This window comes from Mirounga leonina, unplaced genomic scaffold, assembly GCF_011800145.1.
Source record: "Mirounga leonina isolate KUSES-001 unplaced genomic scaffold, KU_Mleo_1.0 Mir_447, whole genome shotgun sequence".
NCBI classification, from domain to species: Eukaryota; Metazoa; Chordata; class Mammalia; order Carnivora; family Phocidae; genus Mirounga; species Mirounga leonina.
Window position 1 is genome coordinate 14,004,477 of NW_023270757.1, and position 17,216 is coordinate 14,021,692.

The 17,216-nt window shown below is 37.9% G+C and overlaps 1 protein-coding gene across 15 annotated transcripts in view; it reads right to left on the reverse strand.

The window, feature by feature from the left end:
- The window catches only part of KDM4C (lysine demethylase 4C), a 457,231-nt gene that overhangs the window by 310,753 nt on the left and 129,262 nt on the right, over positions 1-17,216 (reverse strand). For all 15 annotated transcript variants that reach the window (XR_004676204.1, XR_004676205.1, XM_034987990.1 and 12 more), the window contains one exon: positions 9,781-9,918. Coding sequence is in view for 13 of the 15 variants with exons in the window: in XM_034987990.1 (XP_034843881.1) it covers positions 9,781-9,918 (138 nt within the window). In the remaining 2 variants the exon portion in view is untranslated. The remainder of the gene's footprint in view (positions 1-9,780; positions 9,919-17,216) is intronic.

Consider the following 17,216-nt stretch of genomic DNA (forward strand, 5'->3'; position numbering starts at 1 on the left):
AGAAGAAGAAGAAGAAGAAGAAGAAGAAGAAGAAGAAGAAAGAAGAAAGAAGAAAGAAGAAAGAAGAAGAAAGAAGAAAGAAGAAAGAAGAAAGAAGAAAGAAGAAGACGACGACGAAGACGAAGACGAAGAAGTCGCCCTAATTCACACTTAGCTCATCCACCAGGAAAGAAAAATCAGTATGTAGCTGAGCCAAGGGTTCAGATCTCACTTGGAAGAATTTTTCCCAAGTACTCCTCTAACTAGCTTTTTCTTTAAGTTACCACATTTTATCAAAAGACTACACAGATCCTTTGAGATAGCCACTATGTAAGAGAAAACAATCAGCAACAAATCATAAAGTTATCAAGTAAATCAAACCACCAGCAAGAGGATCAATCACTTGCAAGCAGCAGTGCCTATATTCAAATCTAACCCCACAGCCACAAATAGTGTTCCTTTTACCCCTCATCATTTATTCTTTGGTCATACTAAAGTATTGATAAATTGGCTGCCTCCTAGCTCATGTGTGATCATATGTCTAACCACAGCTTTTGAATCAAGTTAGGAACAGAACCACTATTTATTTTAACATAATAGTCTCAGCAAGGCAGAGTGATACTCCCAAAGAAAATCAGCTTATCAGTGGTAGAGGGAGAACTGACTGTACTCACATGGTCCATGTTTTTTATTTTCTTGCATTGTCCCCAAACTTTGCAAACCATTTCCTTTTCTGCCATGACATCTTAGGCTTTACTATCTGAGTTGATATGATGAGTTAAGTAGTGAAAATAGGTTTCAGATACAGACTGGAAAGCTACAAGTTCTCAAGAGGAAAATTTTTAAATGTGATAAATTTATACATGAAATTTGTAATTATTGTGTTCTGTGTAACAGAGCAGTCAGTGAATGTTAGCTGAAATGTAAAAAAGAGAACACTGTTTACATAAGAAGAAAACAATAAAATACAGGCAAGATTCCTATGTTTGAATCCTGGTTCTGATGTTTTTAACTAGATGGCCTTTGACAAGAAGTCATTTAATCATTCAACAAACTATTTCTTGTGCATCTATTATGTGCTGGGTAGAAAACACAAAATGATACTAATATTTTTGATACTAATGATTTTTTTAAATCCCTACTCTTACAGATCTCTCATTCTACTGCAAGGGAGACAAACAAATTAGGGTGTTATCCACAGTGTGCCAGACAGTAGTAAGAATAAAAATAAGCTTAAAGGAGATACAGGATTATGGGAGGAGGGAGTAGGATAAAGTTGTTTCCATATTATTTTAAATAAGAAGACTATTTATCTCTTTGATAATTTATATTCAGCTTTGATAACCCAAATATACTATTATATAATTATATTATTATAAGAGATTAAGAGTTTTCTTTATTTTATACTATTTTTCCATAATAAAAAAAAAAAACAGGAGAAAAACTAAGAGGGAATATTAAAAAAACAAAAAAGGATTCCCAAAACAGTTACAAATCCAGTACACTAGACAAAAAGCTCTTATAGTTAACCTTAGAAACAGCTATATATAGTACCCTTACCTTTAACACTCATCCGCCTCTATGAGATCTTTTCCAATATACTCTCTTCTTTCCTCTAAAAATGCTGAAGGGCATACTCACAGGACATTCATGAAACACCCAATTCTACATGTGCCCAAAATACCTATTAATTCTCACAGAAAAAGGGCTATTAATAATATACTTGAAAATTATTACACATCTCCAATTTACAAATGGATTCTACATTGATGGTTTAAAACCTAAAATGCCTTTTTTTTAAGATTTTGTTTATTTGTTTGAGAGAGAGAGAGACACAGTGAGAGAGGGAACACAAGCAGGTGGAGTGGGAGAGGGAGAAGCAGGCTTCCCGCTGAACAGGGAGCCCAATGTGGGGCTCGATCCCAGGACCCTGGGATTATGACCCAAGCCGAAGGCAAACACTTAATGACTGAGCCACTCAGGCTCCCCCTAAAATGCCTTTTAGTAGAAAAAAAGTATTATATGATGCTGGAGGACCTCAACCCAAACAACAAAGGTCTATTTAATTCACTAAAGACCTGTGGTTTTCAACCCAAAGCATCTACCAGATTCAGCTAGGGGGATTTTTAAAATTCAAATACTTTTATCCCCTTACCAGAGATCATTATCCTTGGTCTGGGTGGGACCTGGGGTCTGTACTTTTAAAGCCCCACAGGGTTGAGAACAACTGCTGGAGACTCTTAGCTCCAAGAGACAGAGATCACATCTGTCTTATTTACTTCTTTAACCACAGCACAGGGCCCAGCACAAGCAGGGTCTAAACATGCCAGTGACTTGCCATTTACTTTCCCAGCCTTCTTTACAGTTATGGATGGCCATGGAATATAAAAGGAAGTTTTCAGGTGGACTTCAAGGAAAGATTTTCCCCCCAAACAGAGGAAGGTGGGTGAGCCACCTTCGTACTCCTTCCTTCCTGTCCTTGGAGAGAACATGCCTAGAGTAAGCACTAGTGAATACCCTCCCACTAAGGCCGGTAGGACAGAAGGACAGGAAGAGCAGGGGACCTCATAACACTGCTGCTGAGCAGTCACACCAAGCCTGGGTGTAAGTGATCTCTGAATCCCTCAAGTGAGATAACAACACCCTACTAGATGAACCACTATTTGTTTTGTCAGTGGTAGCTGCTGGGTGGGGATACAGGGATGCAGGAAACCCTACATGGGAAAGAATGAAAGCTACTATAAACTCTGGGGGTACGGTACCCGAAGCCCAGCTGATTCTCCCATCATCCCCTTCCTCCTTCAAGAGGCTAGCCAGCCTACTTCCCTCAAATATCCCCAGGTATGCTTACCACTCCTCTCCTTTCTGGGTCACCACTGGCTAGAACACACATCCCAACTTTCCCTCTTCTCCAAACACCTATCTGGGACAGAGCCTTTTGTAGAATTTTTTACTATGTATTTACTATTATAAACACTGAATAAATATGGACAAAGTAAAAGAGATGGTTTAAAAAAAAATCCCAAAGTTTCAAAAGTCCTGCAATAGAATTTGGTCCTTCATAATCGTAAGAACAGGTATGTATGCCCTCGATTTTGTTCTAACTCCCCAGTTAGGGTGCAAACTCCCCCCTACAACTTATACAATAGACAGGATCATTCTGAATCCTCAAGAATCTTGAAAGTGATCCCACCAATCACGTAGTAGACTGGTACCTATTTAATCCACCATATCCAGGGAGATGAGTCCAGAAGGAAATAGCACACTGGGGGAGTCAACCTTCTGCCTCTGATCCCAGCCGCACCATCCTCACTTTATACATCATTCCTCTTCTCCTCCTCCCACATTTGAGAAAGGCGGTGGAAGAGGGCAGAAGACATCAGATTATCTCTGAACTGGCACCATAACAGAAATGGCATGAAGTAACACGGATAAAGTGCCCTGGACAAGACCCAGCATATCATAAACAATCTCAGCAATCATTACTATCGAACTATATGAAAGTAGAATAACTTAAAAACAAATTAATTTTTTCTCAGTAGAATATGTAAGTTATTCAAAAAAGCCAATTTACTTTTTCCTTTTTTTTCAAGGATTTTATTTATTTATTTGAGAAAGAGAGAGAGAGAGTGAGAGAGAGCGAGCATACAAGCCGGGGTGGAGAGGCAGAGGGAGAAGCAGACTCCCCGCTGAGCAGGAAGCCTGATGAGGGGACTTGATCCCAGGACCCTGAGATCATGACCTGAGCTGAAGGCAGATGCTTAACCAACTGAGCCACCCAGGCGCCCACCAACTTACTTTTTTCTTAAGGTCTGACTTAAACTAAAGCCTCAAAAACAGACATTACCTTGATTTCAGTTTAGCAACTAAACATCAGTGTCATAAACCATGTAACTCAAATCCCAAAACCCAGCAAATTTAAGTTAGCAATAAATAAAATCAGTCTCCCTAGCTCTGAGGACTTGAGTTCCAGATATCTCTCCTGCAGACACAATATTTACTAATCAACTGGCTTTCTACTACACTACCTGAAGTCTCAGATTTTCTAAATCCCATAATTCTATACTTTATCAGAATAAGATGAGGACATAATATGAATATTTTCTTTCTTAATACCTCTTCCAGGTATATAAATACTAACTCCCCAGTTAGAGTAGAAGCTCCAAAAGACATGACTTCATATGATTTTGTTTCTCCACATGGTATTTTGTACTCTATGTTGTACCACCGGCGCCCAGGAAATAGAAATAAAATAGAGGTAAAAAGAGAAAATGAGAATATAAAATCTCTGTGCTCCCAAAGTTCATATTATATATGCCACATCAGACACTCAAAATTAGAACGCAGGAACTGTTAGTCTACATTTCCTTTCTTTCACATGCTCTAAGAATGAAGAAATTCTGTGATCTAAAACATATTAAAATATAACATAGGGACTCACCATTAAAATGATCCCTGATTGTTTTAAAAAAGACTGCCCAAGATTAAAGATTTTTTTTGGAAGGGTGCTACCCGATTTAAGAATAACGAAATCTAACTCTAGGAAAGGATTAAAATACAAAATGGAATGAAGCTATACCACAGCTCTTGTAGGCAAGACAATTTAATAACTGAAATCCACTCCAGATTAAAGGGAAATCAATTTCAAAATTCTATCTTTTTAAATTTGTTCAAACATTTAAGGATTCAAATGTCAGAATGCTTTAAAATTATATTGTGAAGTAATGCTCCTGAAGTTCATGAGGGAACATTCCTGGCTCTGCAGTGTGATTTTTCAACTTTCTGGCATATCATGTTAATAGATTATCACCTAAAACAAAATTAATGCAAAATAAGAGGTATCACGTTGGAGCCACCAACTGCTACCTTTCCTTCCAAGAAGATAACATTATTTATCGTGCCATGGATAAGTCTCTCACACTGCACACACGGTCATAAATACACCACTTCTGATGGTGTAGGCTAGACATGACTGTTCCCAAGACAATGGTTCTTTTTTACTCAAGAAAATCAGTACAGTAAATAACTTTTCTTCCCTTTGAGACAATCACAGTGCTTGAGGCTGCGGCGACACAAAAACAAAATATCTTCACAAATGTCTCCAAACAGTCAAGCTGAAAATCTAAGCCAAAGTTTCATTTAACAGCCTGTCAGTTTTTTGATGTGAAGCTAATGAATGCAGTGGCAAACAAATCCATCAAACCTAACATCAAAACAACTGCACTTCATCCTACCAAACGGAAAAATGAAATACAACCTGCAGGCCAGCTCTTCGATCCAACCTAGCCAGGAAGCAGACCTGTGAGTGCCACCACAGCTCCTGTACAGAAGTAATCATGGACTCCATTGCACCACAAAAGGAGAGAATGCTCCAGAAATGGAAAACATTCATCTCAAATATGCACCAATATCTTATTTCAATTGCTAAAGTGCTACATAGTTTTAAATCTCTATCAGAAAAAAATACAGCATTTCATTCTAGATTACTCTGATGTTCAATGCTATAAAGATGCCTAAAATAAATAACTAGATAGTATGTTCTATTCATACTACAGTTTTGAAAATGGAGGTTTATTAAAAGCCCCTCTGCTCTTTATAAAAGCTCTTCAAGACAAAGAAAACATGTCTTTCTTCTTTGTACAAACATGTAGCACAATTCCTGTTGCAAAGGAGGAACTCACTGAGCACTCTCTGAAGCTGAACTCTGCCTAACTCAGTAGGCAAATGGGCACGTAGCTACCTAGAACATTCCTCTCAATTTTTCTTCAGTGAAAACCTTACCTTTGATCAATGAAATGGAGCGAAATTACATAACCCCCTTCTTAGGCAGGTGAGTTCTCTTAAAGGCAAGACCCTTCTGTTCTAGAGTATCGTACAGGATTTTTCTGAATAAAAATCACCAATATCTCCAACATTACCAGTGACCCTGGGGTTATCTTTCAAAACCTAATGTTTTGCTGTTTGTTTTTTTTTTTTTTTTTCAATTAAAAAATAGGCTTTTGTAAAGCTCTTTTCTAAGTCATCAAATTAGAAATACTGGTTTGTAATATATGAAATGTAACCAGTAGAGACCCCACATGCTGTACCACATTAATTCTGTCCCACAAAGAGACTGTATTGGAAGCTTTTATTTATTTATTTTTTTTAAAGATTTTATTTATTTATTCATGAGAGACAGAGAGAGAGAGAGAGACAGAGGCAGAGGGAGAAGCAGGCTCCCCGCAGAGCAGGGAGCCCGATGTGGGACTCGATCCAGGGACTCCAGGATCATGACCTGAGCTGAAGGCAGTCGCTTAACCAACTGAGCCACCCAGGCGCCCCTGGAAGCTTTTATATACTCATATTAACCCCATGTGACAGGTAAAGGAGATCTCATTCCCCCTGGGGTTCAACTATGAAAAAGCACACCATTATTTTTTAAATTATGTGCCCCCCTCAAAAGCATACCTCATCATCACTTGTGAATAATAACTATTTCTTTTTTTTTAACTAAATTCTTAAAATATATTTTTCAAGTACATATGTATTTGTAAGGTGCTCTAATCCCAAATAACCATAAAAACATAAAGGCATAAAACATAAAACTTTGGGTACTTGAAGGAGAGATATTTATAGATAGATAGGACTTACAGGACCCCTCAGATGCTACTATATGTGAATATAAAACTATCCCTGAGTACAATAACTATTTCTTAATAGCTGTCATTTAGAATAAACTGGATAAAGCAAAGACTTAAGAAGGCAAAAATGTTAGTTTAAGAATTAACTTAGGCACCTTCAAAGCTAAAATCTTTTTTTTAAAGATTTTATTTATTTATTTGTGAGAGAAAGAGAGAGACAGAGGGAGAGAGAACACAAGCAGGGGGGAACAGCAGGCAGAGGGAGAAGCAGGCTCCCTACTGAGCAGGGAGCCCGATGCAGGACTCGATCCCAGGGCCCTGAGATCATGACCTGAGCTGAAGGCAGACGCTTAACTGATTGAGCCACCCAGGTATCCCAAAGCTAAAAGTCAAATGCAGTTCCTAATTAATCCATTATACATTTATCACCAGCAAAACACAAAAAATAACTGCCCAATTCACAAATTTTCCCAAGATTAAAAACTACACACACATGTATGCACACATGCACACACATACACATGATACAGTATTCATATGGCTGTGTAAAGAAATAGCCTTGGAGAGCAATAAAAATGTGTCAAATAAATGACAAAGACACCAAAATATGCACAAAAATGCCATCAGAGCGCCCTACAATATAAGAGAACTTATTTACTGAGAGCCAAGAAAATATTAAAATTGAGGGATATAATTTAAGAAAGCATAAGTATGTTTTACTGAAACATTCAAAACTGTATCCATTACAAATTTAGTTTCCAGTTCTTGTACAGAATAACTAAAATTAGTTACATCTACTCAAAGAAGATTCTTAATATTTCACCATGTCAATTATTAATTGGAACTCTCTGTGGTAGAACACTGCCCCAACGTTCCCACCCCCAACAACAAAGATACCCATGTCCTAATTCCTGCAATTTGTGAATGTCATCTTATATGACTGCTTGCTCTGAAATCTAGGAGACCACATGGAAGGACCTGAGAGATGCCTCTAGGAGCAAACACCTGGCTGACAGGCAACAAGAAAATGGGAATTCACTCCTACAACTGCAAGGAACTGAATTCAGCCAACAACCTGACTGAGCAAGGAAATGGATTCTTCACCAGTGTCTCCAGTAAAAAAAGCAGCCCTGCAAACATCTTGATTTTTGCTTGGTGAGACTAATATCAAACTTACCATGAGATGGTAAGTGGGTATTGTTTGAAACCACTACTTTTATAGTAATTTGCTACAACAGCAACAGAAAACAAATACATCACCAAAAGTAAGGGAAGGGTGGAGACAACACCTAAAAACATCTCAAATGCATGCAATTAAGACAATTTTTAACTAACTAGCCAAAACTGCGTCATAGTCATTGAACAATTTTGTACCTAGCAAAATACCAGAACAAAGACAGTCATATTCCTTAACTAAACTGAATGATATAAATCAATACAGCATGAGTGGATACCCACAGACCTAAGGTTTTTCCACATCATAACAAATCTATGGAGTGGAGAGGTATTTCTAATTTATTCAGGAAAAAACAAACAAAATAAATAAATGACTTTCCTAATGATATATGGCTAGCTAGAAGAAAAGCTGGACCTTCGATCCCTGCCTCCTCCACCACAGTGTGCTACTTCTTAACAGTCCCCCAATTCTAGGCTCTGTCAGCTATGATTTCAGAGACGAAACCACTACCCAACCTCCCTTCCTTGGTCATACCCCAGTCCCATTCTACATGCACAAAAAAATGTGGAAACCCACTAAGAACATTTTAGTTTTGGGGGAAGCTATTCTCCCCATGGTATCAATACAATGAGCTACATCTGAAACCCACAGTAAACAAGCATCAACTAATTTTTCTGGTAACTGAACAGCTGTGATAGCTGACTTATTATGTCAATGATTAAAGAGGCAAGCCATAAAATAACATACCTTGCTGTAACTACGGGTCTATGTCTCTATTTCAATGTAGATACAAGCATTACCTTTCTGTGAAAGCACTGCAAGGCGCTGGCACATACACTGAGTTTTCTGTTTTTTTATTAGGTTTATTATAATATGAAGGATGCGTAATGGGAAGAAGTAGTTCAGTTCTGTTCCTTTCTAAATTACCCCTCATAAATAGAAATTAGAACAGAAAAAGTCTTCTAATAGCAGGAGCGTTCCTTTTTTCACAAGTTCACACAAATGCTTCCTAGGCTGCCAAAGGGCTATACTTCTATTTTAATATATTATGTAATTTTCTAAATACACATCTAAATTAAACCTAGTGTTCTCTTCCCTGAATATATTTCTATCCAAGTTCACCCAATGGTTCTACATGCAAGTTTTATCAATGTAGAATGAATAATACTCACTTATACCATGCAGTGGCCAAGATACAGCCACATAAGTTGTATATGTCATTTTCTATTAAATCTGTGTCAATTCTACATACTCTGTAAAATACATAGTTTCATTTAGAAGCTGCCCTCTGCCAGCCTCTACTTCTGCCTCCAAAGCCATAGGAAAGAAAGCAACCTAATGGAAGCTACCACCTCTTTGAAGATGTCCTCTATTTAAGACCACAGGGGGAGATTAATTAAATTTAATAGAAGCTGTGGCTTGTGAATGAAAATATACAGTCTGTGTAATAAATTAAATATACTGAGCAGGAGATACAAAATTTCATACCAAATTTAACATAAAGATATATGTCTTGTTAAAGTATGTTCTACATTACTTTCAAGAAATTCATTTTTGCACTAAAGACAGTTTTAATCATTTCTTCTTACCATCCTCCCTCAACCTCTTACTATAGTTTTAACAGACACTTTCATCTGTAAGTAGTTGTTTTCTAAGCTATGGGCTAAACTCAATCTGGAGAGAGCCAAGTCTACCTAACATGGAGCCACAGGGAGCCACTAGAAAATCTCACAAAAAAACAATTGGTGGCTTTAAGAAAGAAAGCAAACTTCAGTTGCATAAAATTACCTCTGCTCCACATTAATCTCAAAACAGAAAACTGTGGCTACAAGTGCTAATATAGGCCATGTAAAATAAACATATCTAGTCTGAAATAAATTATCCTGGTGAGAAGCACACAATATCAATGAGGAGGAAAAAAGTGTTGCATGTGATCTTAGGTTTCCTCCTACAATATCCAGAATACACATTTAATTTATGCTTTATTTTTGAGGCATAACTTACCAATTTAGCAACTTTCCCATAGTCAATCCATCTAACTGTAGCAAAATTTGTAGATTCTGCACAGTTGAAACCATGATTAAAACCAGCATGGTAGCCATATGGAAAAGTGATCATAAATTCTCCAGCCTCCTGAGTGATCTATAGGGTAGAAAACATAATATTTTCCAATTATAAGACTTTCCAAATTACAAATATAATTAAAATATATTTCCTATAAAAAAAGAAAAAAAAAGCCATGATATTAGAGCTATCTCATATAAAAGAAGTAGCCCCAGATCTTTACCCAATTCATTAACAGTTTTTCAGGAAACATTAAAGACTTTTCTAAACAGGGTGTGACCTTCTGGCAATGTCTACAATCAAAGATATTATATTTTATTTGAAGATGTCTTTAAGTTACCCAAGTAAATTTGTTCATGTTAGCAATCAAGCTGCATATTTTAATACTTTAAAAATTCATTTTACTGGAGTTACATAACAGGACCTATTTTGACTGATGTTTTTTCAAAGTTAGAGCTATAAAAACTCCAATAATCCATGCTCAACAGGCTTTACTATGAATTCTGTTGCTAAAGAATTGGTGGTATTCACCAAATTATTCTTTCATAATACTCAGAAAACATTCAATTAACTATATACCATTTAATAGTAAAATTTCTATCAAAGAATTATTTAAATATGTATGTGTGAGTGCATCTTTAAATATAATTAAAGTAACTTGGGTAAACCAGTCAGAGCTTAAAAGCAAACATGAAAAATATATTTATTCCATTCCTATTTTTTAAGTTAAAGACATTTGACTTTTTACGATCACCAAAACACACAAAATACACCATGAGCTATAGAAAAATAGTAAAGCAAAATTTTTCTATGCTTTTTTAAAAATTTACCTATGCAATGATGGATTATCAAATTTATTACCTATGGTTCATTTTGTCACCATGGTTCAATTCAGTCCTAAAATGTTGAGAAATGAATCTGTGAGTATGTATGTGTATGTAGACATACAGGAGACATACTATATAAATACAGATGCATACAAGGCAATTCAGTTGCCATTTTAGGTATACTAAAATGTTGTGTGTGGAAGTATTTTCTTTTTTTTTTAATTTTACTTTATTATGTTATGTTAGTCACCATAGAATACATCATTAGTTTTTGATGTGGTGATCCATGATCCATTGTTTTCATATAACACCCAGTGTTCCATGCAGTACGTGCCCTCCTTAATACCCATCACCAAGCTAACCAATCCCCCCTCCCCCCTCCCCTCTAAAACCCTGTTTGTTTCTCAGAGTCCATAGTCTCTCCTGGTTCATCTCTCCCTCCAATTCCCTGCTTCATTTTTCCCTTCCTTCTCCTAATGTCCTACATGCTATTCCTTATTTTCCACAAATAAGTGAAACCATATGATAATTGACTTTCTCTGCTTCACTTATTCCACTTAGCATAATCTCCTCCAGTCCCATCCATGTTGATGTAAAAGTTGGGTATTCATCCTTTCTGATGGCTGAGTAATAATTGTATATATGGACCACATCTTCTTTATCCATTCATCTGTTGAAGGGCATCTTGGCTCTTTCCACAGTTTGGCTATTGCGGACATTGCTGCTATGAACATTGGGGTGCATATGGCCCTTCTTTTCACTACATCTGTGTCTTTGGGGTAAATACCCAGTAGTGCAATTGCTGGGTCATAGGGTAGCTCTATTTTTAATTTTTTGAGGCACCTCCACACTGTTTTCCAAAGTGGCTGTACCAACTTGCATTCCCACCAATAGTGTAAGAGGGTTCCCCTTTCTCCATAACCTCTCCAACATTTGTTGTTCCTTGCCTTGTCAATTTTTGCCATTCTAACTGGTGTAAGGTGGTATCTCAATGTGGTTTTGATTTGAATTTCCCTGATGGCTAATGATGATGAACATTTTTTCATGTGTCTGTTAGCCATTTGTAGGTCTTCTTTGGAGAAGTGTCTGTTCATGTCTTCTGCCCATTTTTTGACTTGATTATTTGTTTTTTGGGCGTTGAGTTTGAGAAGTTCTTTATAGATCTTGGATACCAGCCCTTTATCTGTAGTGTCATTAGCAAATATCTTCTCCCATTCTGTGGGTTGCCTCTTTGTTTTGTTGACTGTTTCCTTTGCTGTGCAGAAGCTTTTTATCTTGATGAAGTCCCAAAAGTTCATTTTTGCTTTTGTTTCACTAGCCTTTGGAGATATACCTTGAAAGAAGTTGGTGTGGCCGATGTCAAAGAGGTTACTGCCTATGTTCTCCTCTAAGATTTTGATGGATTCCTGTCTCACATTGAGGTCTTTCATCCATTTTGAGTTTATCTTTGTGTATGGGGTTAGAGAATGGTCAAGTTTCATTCCTCTGTATACAGCTGTCCAATTTTCCCAGCACCATTTATTGAAGAGACTGTCTTTTTTCCATTGCATATTTTTTCCTGCTTTGTCGAAGATTATTTGACCATAGAATTGAGGGTCCATATCTGGGCTCTCTATTCTGTTCCATTGGTCTATATGTCTGTTTTGTGCCAGTACCATGCTGTCTTGGTGATCACAGCTTTGTAATATAGCTTGAAATCGGGCAACGTGATGCCCCCAGCTTTGTTTTTCTTTTTCAACATTTCTGTGGTGATTTGGGGTCTTTTCTGATTCTACACAAATTTTAGGATTGTTTGTTCCAGCACTTTGAAAAATGTCATTGGAACTTTGTTCGGGATGGCGTTGAAGGTATAGGTTGCTCTGGATAGCATAGACATTTTAACAATGTTTATTCTTCCGATCCATGAGCATGGAATGTTTTTCCATCTTTTTGTGTCTTCTTCAATTTCTTTCATGAGTGTTCTGTAGTTCCTAGAGTATAGATCCTTCAACTCTTTGGTTAGCTTTATTCCAAGGTATCTTATGGTTTTTGGTGCTATTGTAAATGGAATCGTTCCTCTAATTTCTCTTTCTACAGTTGCACTGTTAGTGTATAAGAAAGCAACTGATTTCTGTGCATTGATTTTGTATCCTGCCACATTACTGAATTGCTGTATGAGTTCTATCTTTCAATAATCACTCTCAACGTGAATGGCATAAATGCTCCCATAAAACGGCACATGGTTGCAGATTGGATAAAAAGACAGGACCCATATATATGCTGTCTACAAGAGACTCATTCTGAACCTAAAGATACATTCAGGCTGAAAGTGAAGGGATGGAGATCCATCTTCCATGCCAGCGGACCTCAAAATAAAGCTGGTGTAGCAATTCTTATAATCAGACAAATTAGATTTTAAGCTAAAGACTGTAGTTAGAGACACAGAAGGACAGTATATCATTCTTAAAGGGTCTATCCAACAAGAAGATCTAACAATTGTAAATATCTACACCACCAACATGGGAACAGCCATCTACATAAGCCAACTGTTAACCAAAATAAGAGTCATATTGATAACAATATGTTAATTGTAGGAGACCTCAATACTCCACTCTCAACAATGGACAGATCATCTAAGCAGAAAATCAACAAAGAAACAAGAGCTTTGAGTGACACACTGGACCAGATGGATCTCATAGATATGTACAGAACAATCCATCCTAAAACAACAGAATACTCATTCTTCTCAAGTGCACATGGAACTTTCTCCACAATAGACTACATACTGGGTCACAAATCAGGTCTCAACCAATAACAAAAGATTGAGATTATTCCCTGCATATTCTCAGACCATAATGCTTTAAAACTGGCACTCAATCACAAGAAAAAAATTGGAAGAAATTCAAACACTTGGAAGCTAAAGACCACTCTGCTCAAGAATGTTTGGGTCAACCAGGAAATCAAAGAAGAACTTAAACAGTTCATGGAAACCAGTATGAACGAAAACACATCGGTCCAAAACCTATGGGATACTGCAAAGGTGGTCATAAGGGGGAAATACACAGCCATCCAAGCCTCACTCAAAAAAATAGAAAAATCCCCAATTCACCAACTAACTTTACACCTTAAAGAACTAGAGAAAAAGCAACAAATGTGGAAGTATTTTCTTTCACAATAAATCTGAAATCTATCTCATCGCCCTCTCCCCCATGACAGCCCAGCAGATGTTCTACAATAATGAGCAGCAACCCCGCTGCCACCTGGCAGGTAAAGAACCACTCATCAGTGTTCACCATGGCTCCAGTTCCATCATTCTGAGCCACATGAGAACACAGCCTGGTTCTCTCCTCTCCTGGCCTCACTGAATTTCATTAATTGTAATTGTGCTTAGAAACTAGGCACTTCCCTGTACTATGTGATAAAACAAAACTCACCCTGGTCAGCTGTTTCTAACCCTACACAGAGATGGGTGAAGAAGGTAGGGCTGCTGCCACTGGGATAAGGAAAATACCTTCACTGCTCCATTGAATCCCATCCACAACCCTTTTCTACACTACCTAGAAAATCCTGCTTTTTAAAATTAACAAGTCAGGAAATGACAGATGTTGGTGGGGTTGTGGAGAAAGGGGAACCCTCCTACACTGTTGGTGGGAATGCAAGCTGGTGCAGCCACTCTGGAAAACAGTATGGAGGTTCTTCAAAAAGTTGAAAATAGAGATACCATATGATCCAGCAATTGCACTACTGGGTATTTACCCCAAAGATACAAATGTAGGGATCCAAAGGGGTACATGCACCCCAATGTTTATAGCAGCAACGTCCACAATAGCCAAACTGTGGAAAGAGCCAAGATGTCCATCAACAGATGACTGGATAAAGAAGATGTGGTATATATATACAATGGAATATTATGCAGCCATCAAAAAGAATGAAATCTTGCCATTTGCAATGACGTGGATGGAACTGGAGGGTATTATGCTGAGTGAAATAAGTCAATCAGAGAAAGACATGTATCATATGACCTCACTGATATGAGGAATTCTTAATTGTAGGAAACAAACTGAGGGTTGCTGGAGTGGGGGTTGGGGTGGGAGGGATGGGGTGGCTGGGTGATAGACACTGGGGAGGGTATGTGCTATGGTGAGTGCTGTGAATTGGGCAAGACTATTGAATCATAGATCTGTACCTCTGAAACAAATAATGCAATATATGTTAAGAAAAAAAAAGAAGACAGCAGGAGGGGAAGTATGAAGGGGGGGAATCGGAGGGGGAGACGAACCATGAGAGACGATGGACTCTGAAAAACAAACTGAGAGTTCTAGAGGGGAGCGGGGTGGGAGGATGGGTTAGCCTGGTGATGGGTATTAAAGAGGGCACGTTCTGCATGGAGCACTGGGTGTTATACGCAAACAATGAATCATGGAACACTACATCAAAAACTAATGATGTAATGTATAGGGATTAACATAAAATAATAAAAAAAAAAAAAGAAAATCCTGCTTTTGCCATGTTGAAAAGAGTACCTGTTCCCATTGAAAGGGACTCTAAATTTTATGTTTCTGTATAATTTCCAGAAACAGTCAGTCCCAGTTAGCCAAAATATTTTTTGGCTGATCTTACTGCCTCTGCGTAATACGTAGATAAGAAAGCACAATGACAGAAAAGAATTCCATATCATAAAAGAAGTTGGAAAGGAAATATACATAATCTAAAAGCAGACATTATCAGTTTATTAAACATATATATATATGATTATGTGCAGATACATTGAAAGAAAGAAAATGTTACTCCAACTGTGAAATGATTGCCTAAAAAGAGGGTCAAACTAAGGAGAAAGAATGTGTTCTATATAACATATACTGTGTAAAGCCCTCTTATAGATCATCTCTTTTCATCTTCATAATAGCCCTATTAAGTAGGTACTATTATTATCATTGTTCTCCAGCTAAAGTAACTGAAGCTCAGAAAAATTATATAATTTCCCCAAATGACAGAATCAAGAATGAACTTGGGAAGTTTAATTCAGAAGCCTACACTACTCTGTCCCGTGTTACATTATCATCATCACAAAACAAGTTCCTTGAGGAGCACATAGTCACCACACATTCTTCATCAACATGGAAGGGGAAGTGGCAGTATTTCATATAAAAAACTGCAATTGCCAATCAGATGGTGAGGCAGTGGTGTCTTCAGAAGCCATGAAATGTACCATCCTCAAGAGACTAAAGGAGAGCCTGGTGCATTGGGTTTTACCAAGTAGTATTGAAAAGCCACAGCCCAGAAAGGGGTGCAGGGCACCTGCCTCCTTTTCCCCAAAGCTTGGAAAGGAACTACAAGCTCCAAAGGCCTCCAATCCTGGGGAAATGAACCAATCCCACAGTCTGCTATTTCACATGATCCCCTCTCCAAAGACCAGCCTGATCAATATCTATCACCAGCCCTAAAATCATAAAGGATGTTCTGTCCTTGGGAGACTCTAGTCCACTCATTCTCCTCTCCCTTCTAAAATTCCAACTTAAGGGGCGCCTGGGTGGCTCAGTCGGTTAAGCGTCTGCCTTCAGCTCAGGGTTCTGGGATCCAGCCCCGCATCTGGCTCCCTGCTCAGCGGGAAGCCTGCTTCTCCCTCTCCCATTCACCCTGCTTGTGTTCCTACTCTCTCTATCCCGTCAAATAAATAAAATCTTAAAGAAAAAAACTAAAAATCTTAATAAAAAAATAAAATAAAATTCCAACTTAAAGAAAAGTGTCTAATTAAGCTAATGCCAGCCATCTAAAAGAAACACTCACTGATGATGTGTTTGAGACTGAAAAGCCCAGTGCCTAGAGGTATCTGCAAGTAAGGCAGAGCCCCACAGTGGCAGTGGCCCATGGAGGGGACACAGCCCCTGCCCTCTGTATCTGTGAGAGTGCTGTAGTCCATCACCAACTTATCTCCACACACATGCACATCCCTCACAGTATACATCTCGAAGTCACACTTTGTGTCATGGCTAAGACTATGTGAGTAAAACAGTGGTGAGAGCATCCCTGCACACAAGAAAATGTGTCTCATCTCATGCATGAATACAGCATAGACAGTTTGTGAGTGAGCAGGGACCACCTCAAGTTGGAGAATGACTCTTGGTCCTTGAAAAACTTCTACTTTGAACAAAGCTGGGGGTGGGGGGTGGGATGCACTTTAAGCGTCCAAGATGAAGAAGAGGTAAAGATTTAGGCACAAGTGAAAAACTTCTGAGGTGAAAAACAGCAAATATTACGGGAAGAAAAGTCAAATTAAAAATGAAGAAAAAAAGATGAAGAAGAGAGTACAGTTACTTATTAATGTTTCTACAAGTAGCTAATTACTAAATCCTCCTCTGAGAGGGAGCCTTTATTTATCTGGTCAAAAGCTTTTTGTCATTTTAGCTTCTTCACATAAAAGTCCTCATGCTCCATAATAATTCTGACCCAGTAACTACCCATGGGCACAAAGAAAGAGGAACCTAGTATGTAGTGAGTCTTACAGAACTTAATCTTCAGAAATATTCCAAAGAAGCAATATCTGATTATTAAATCATCTGGCAATTTTAT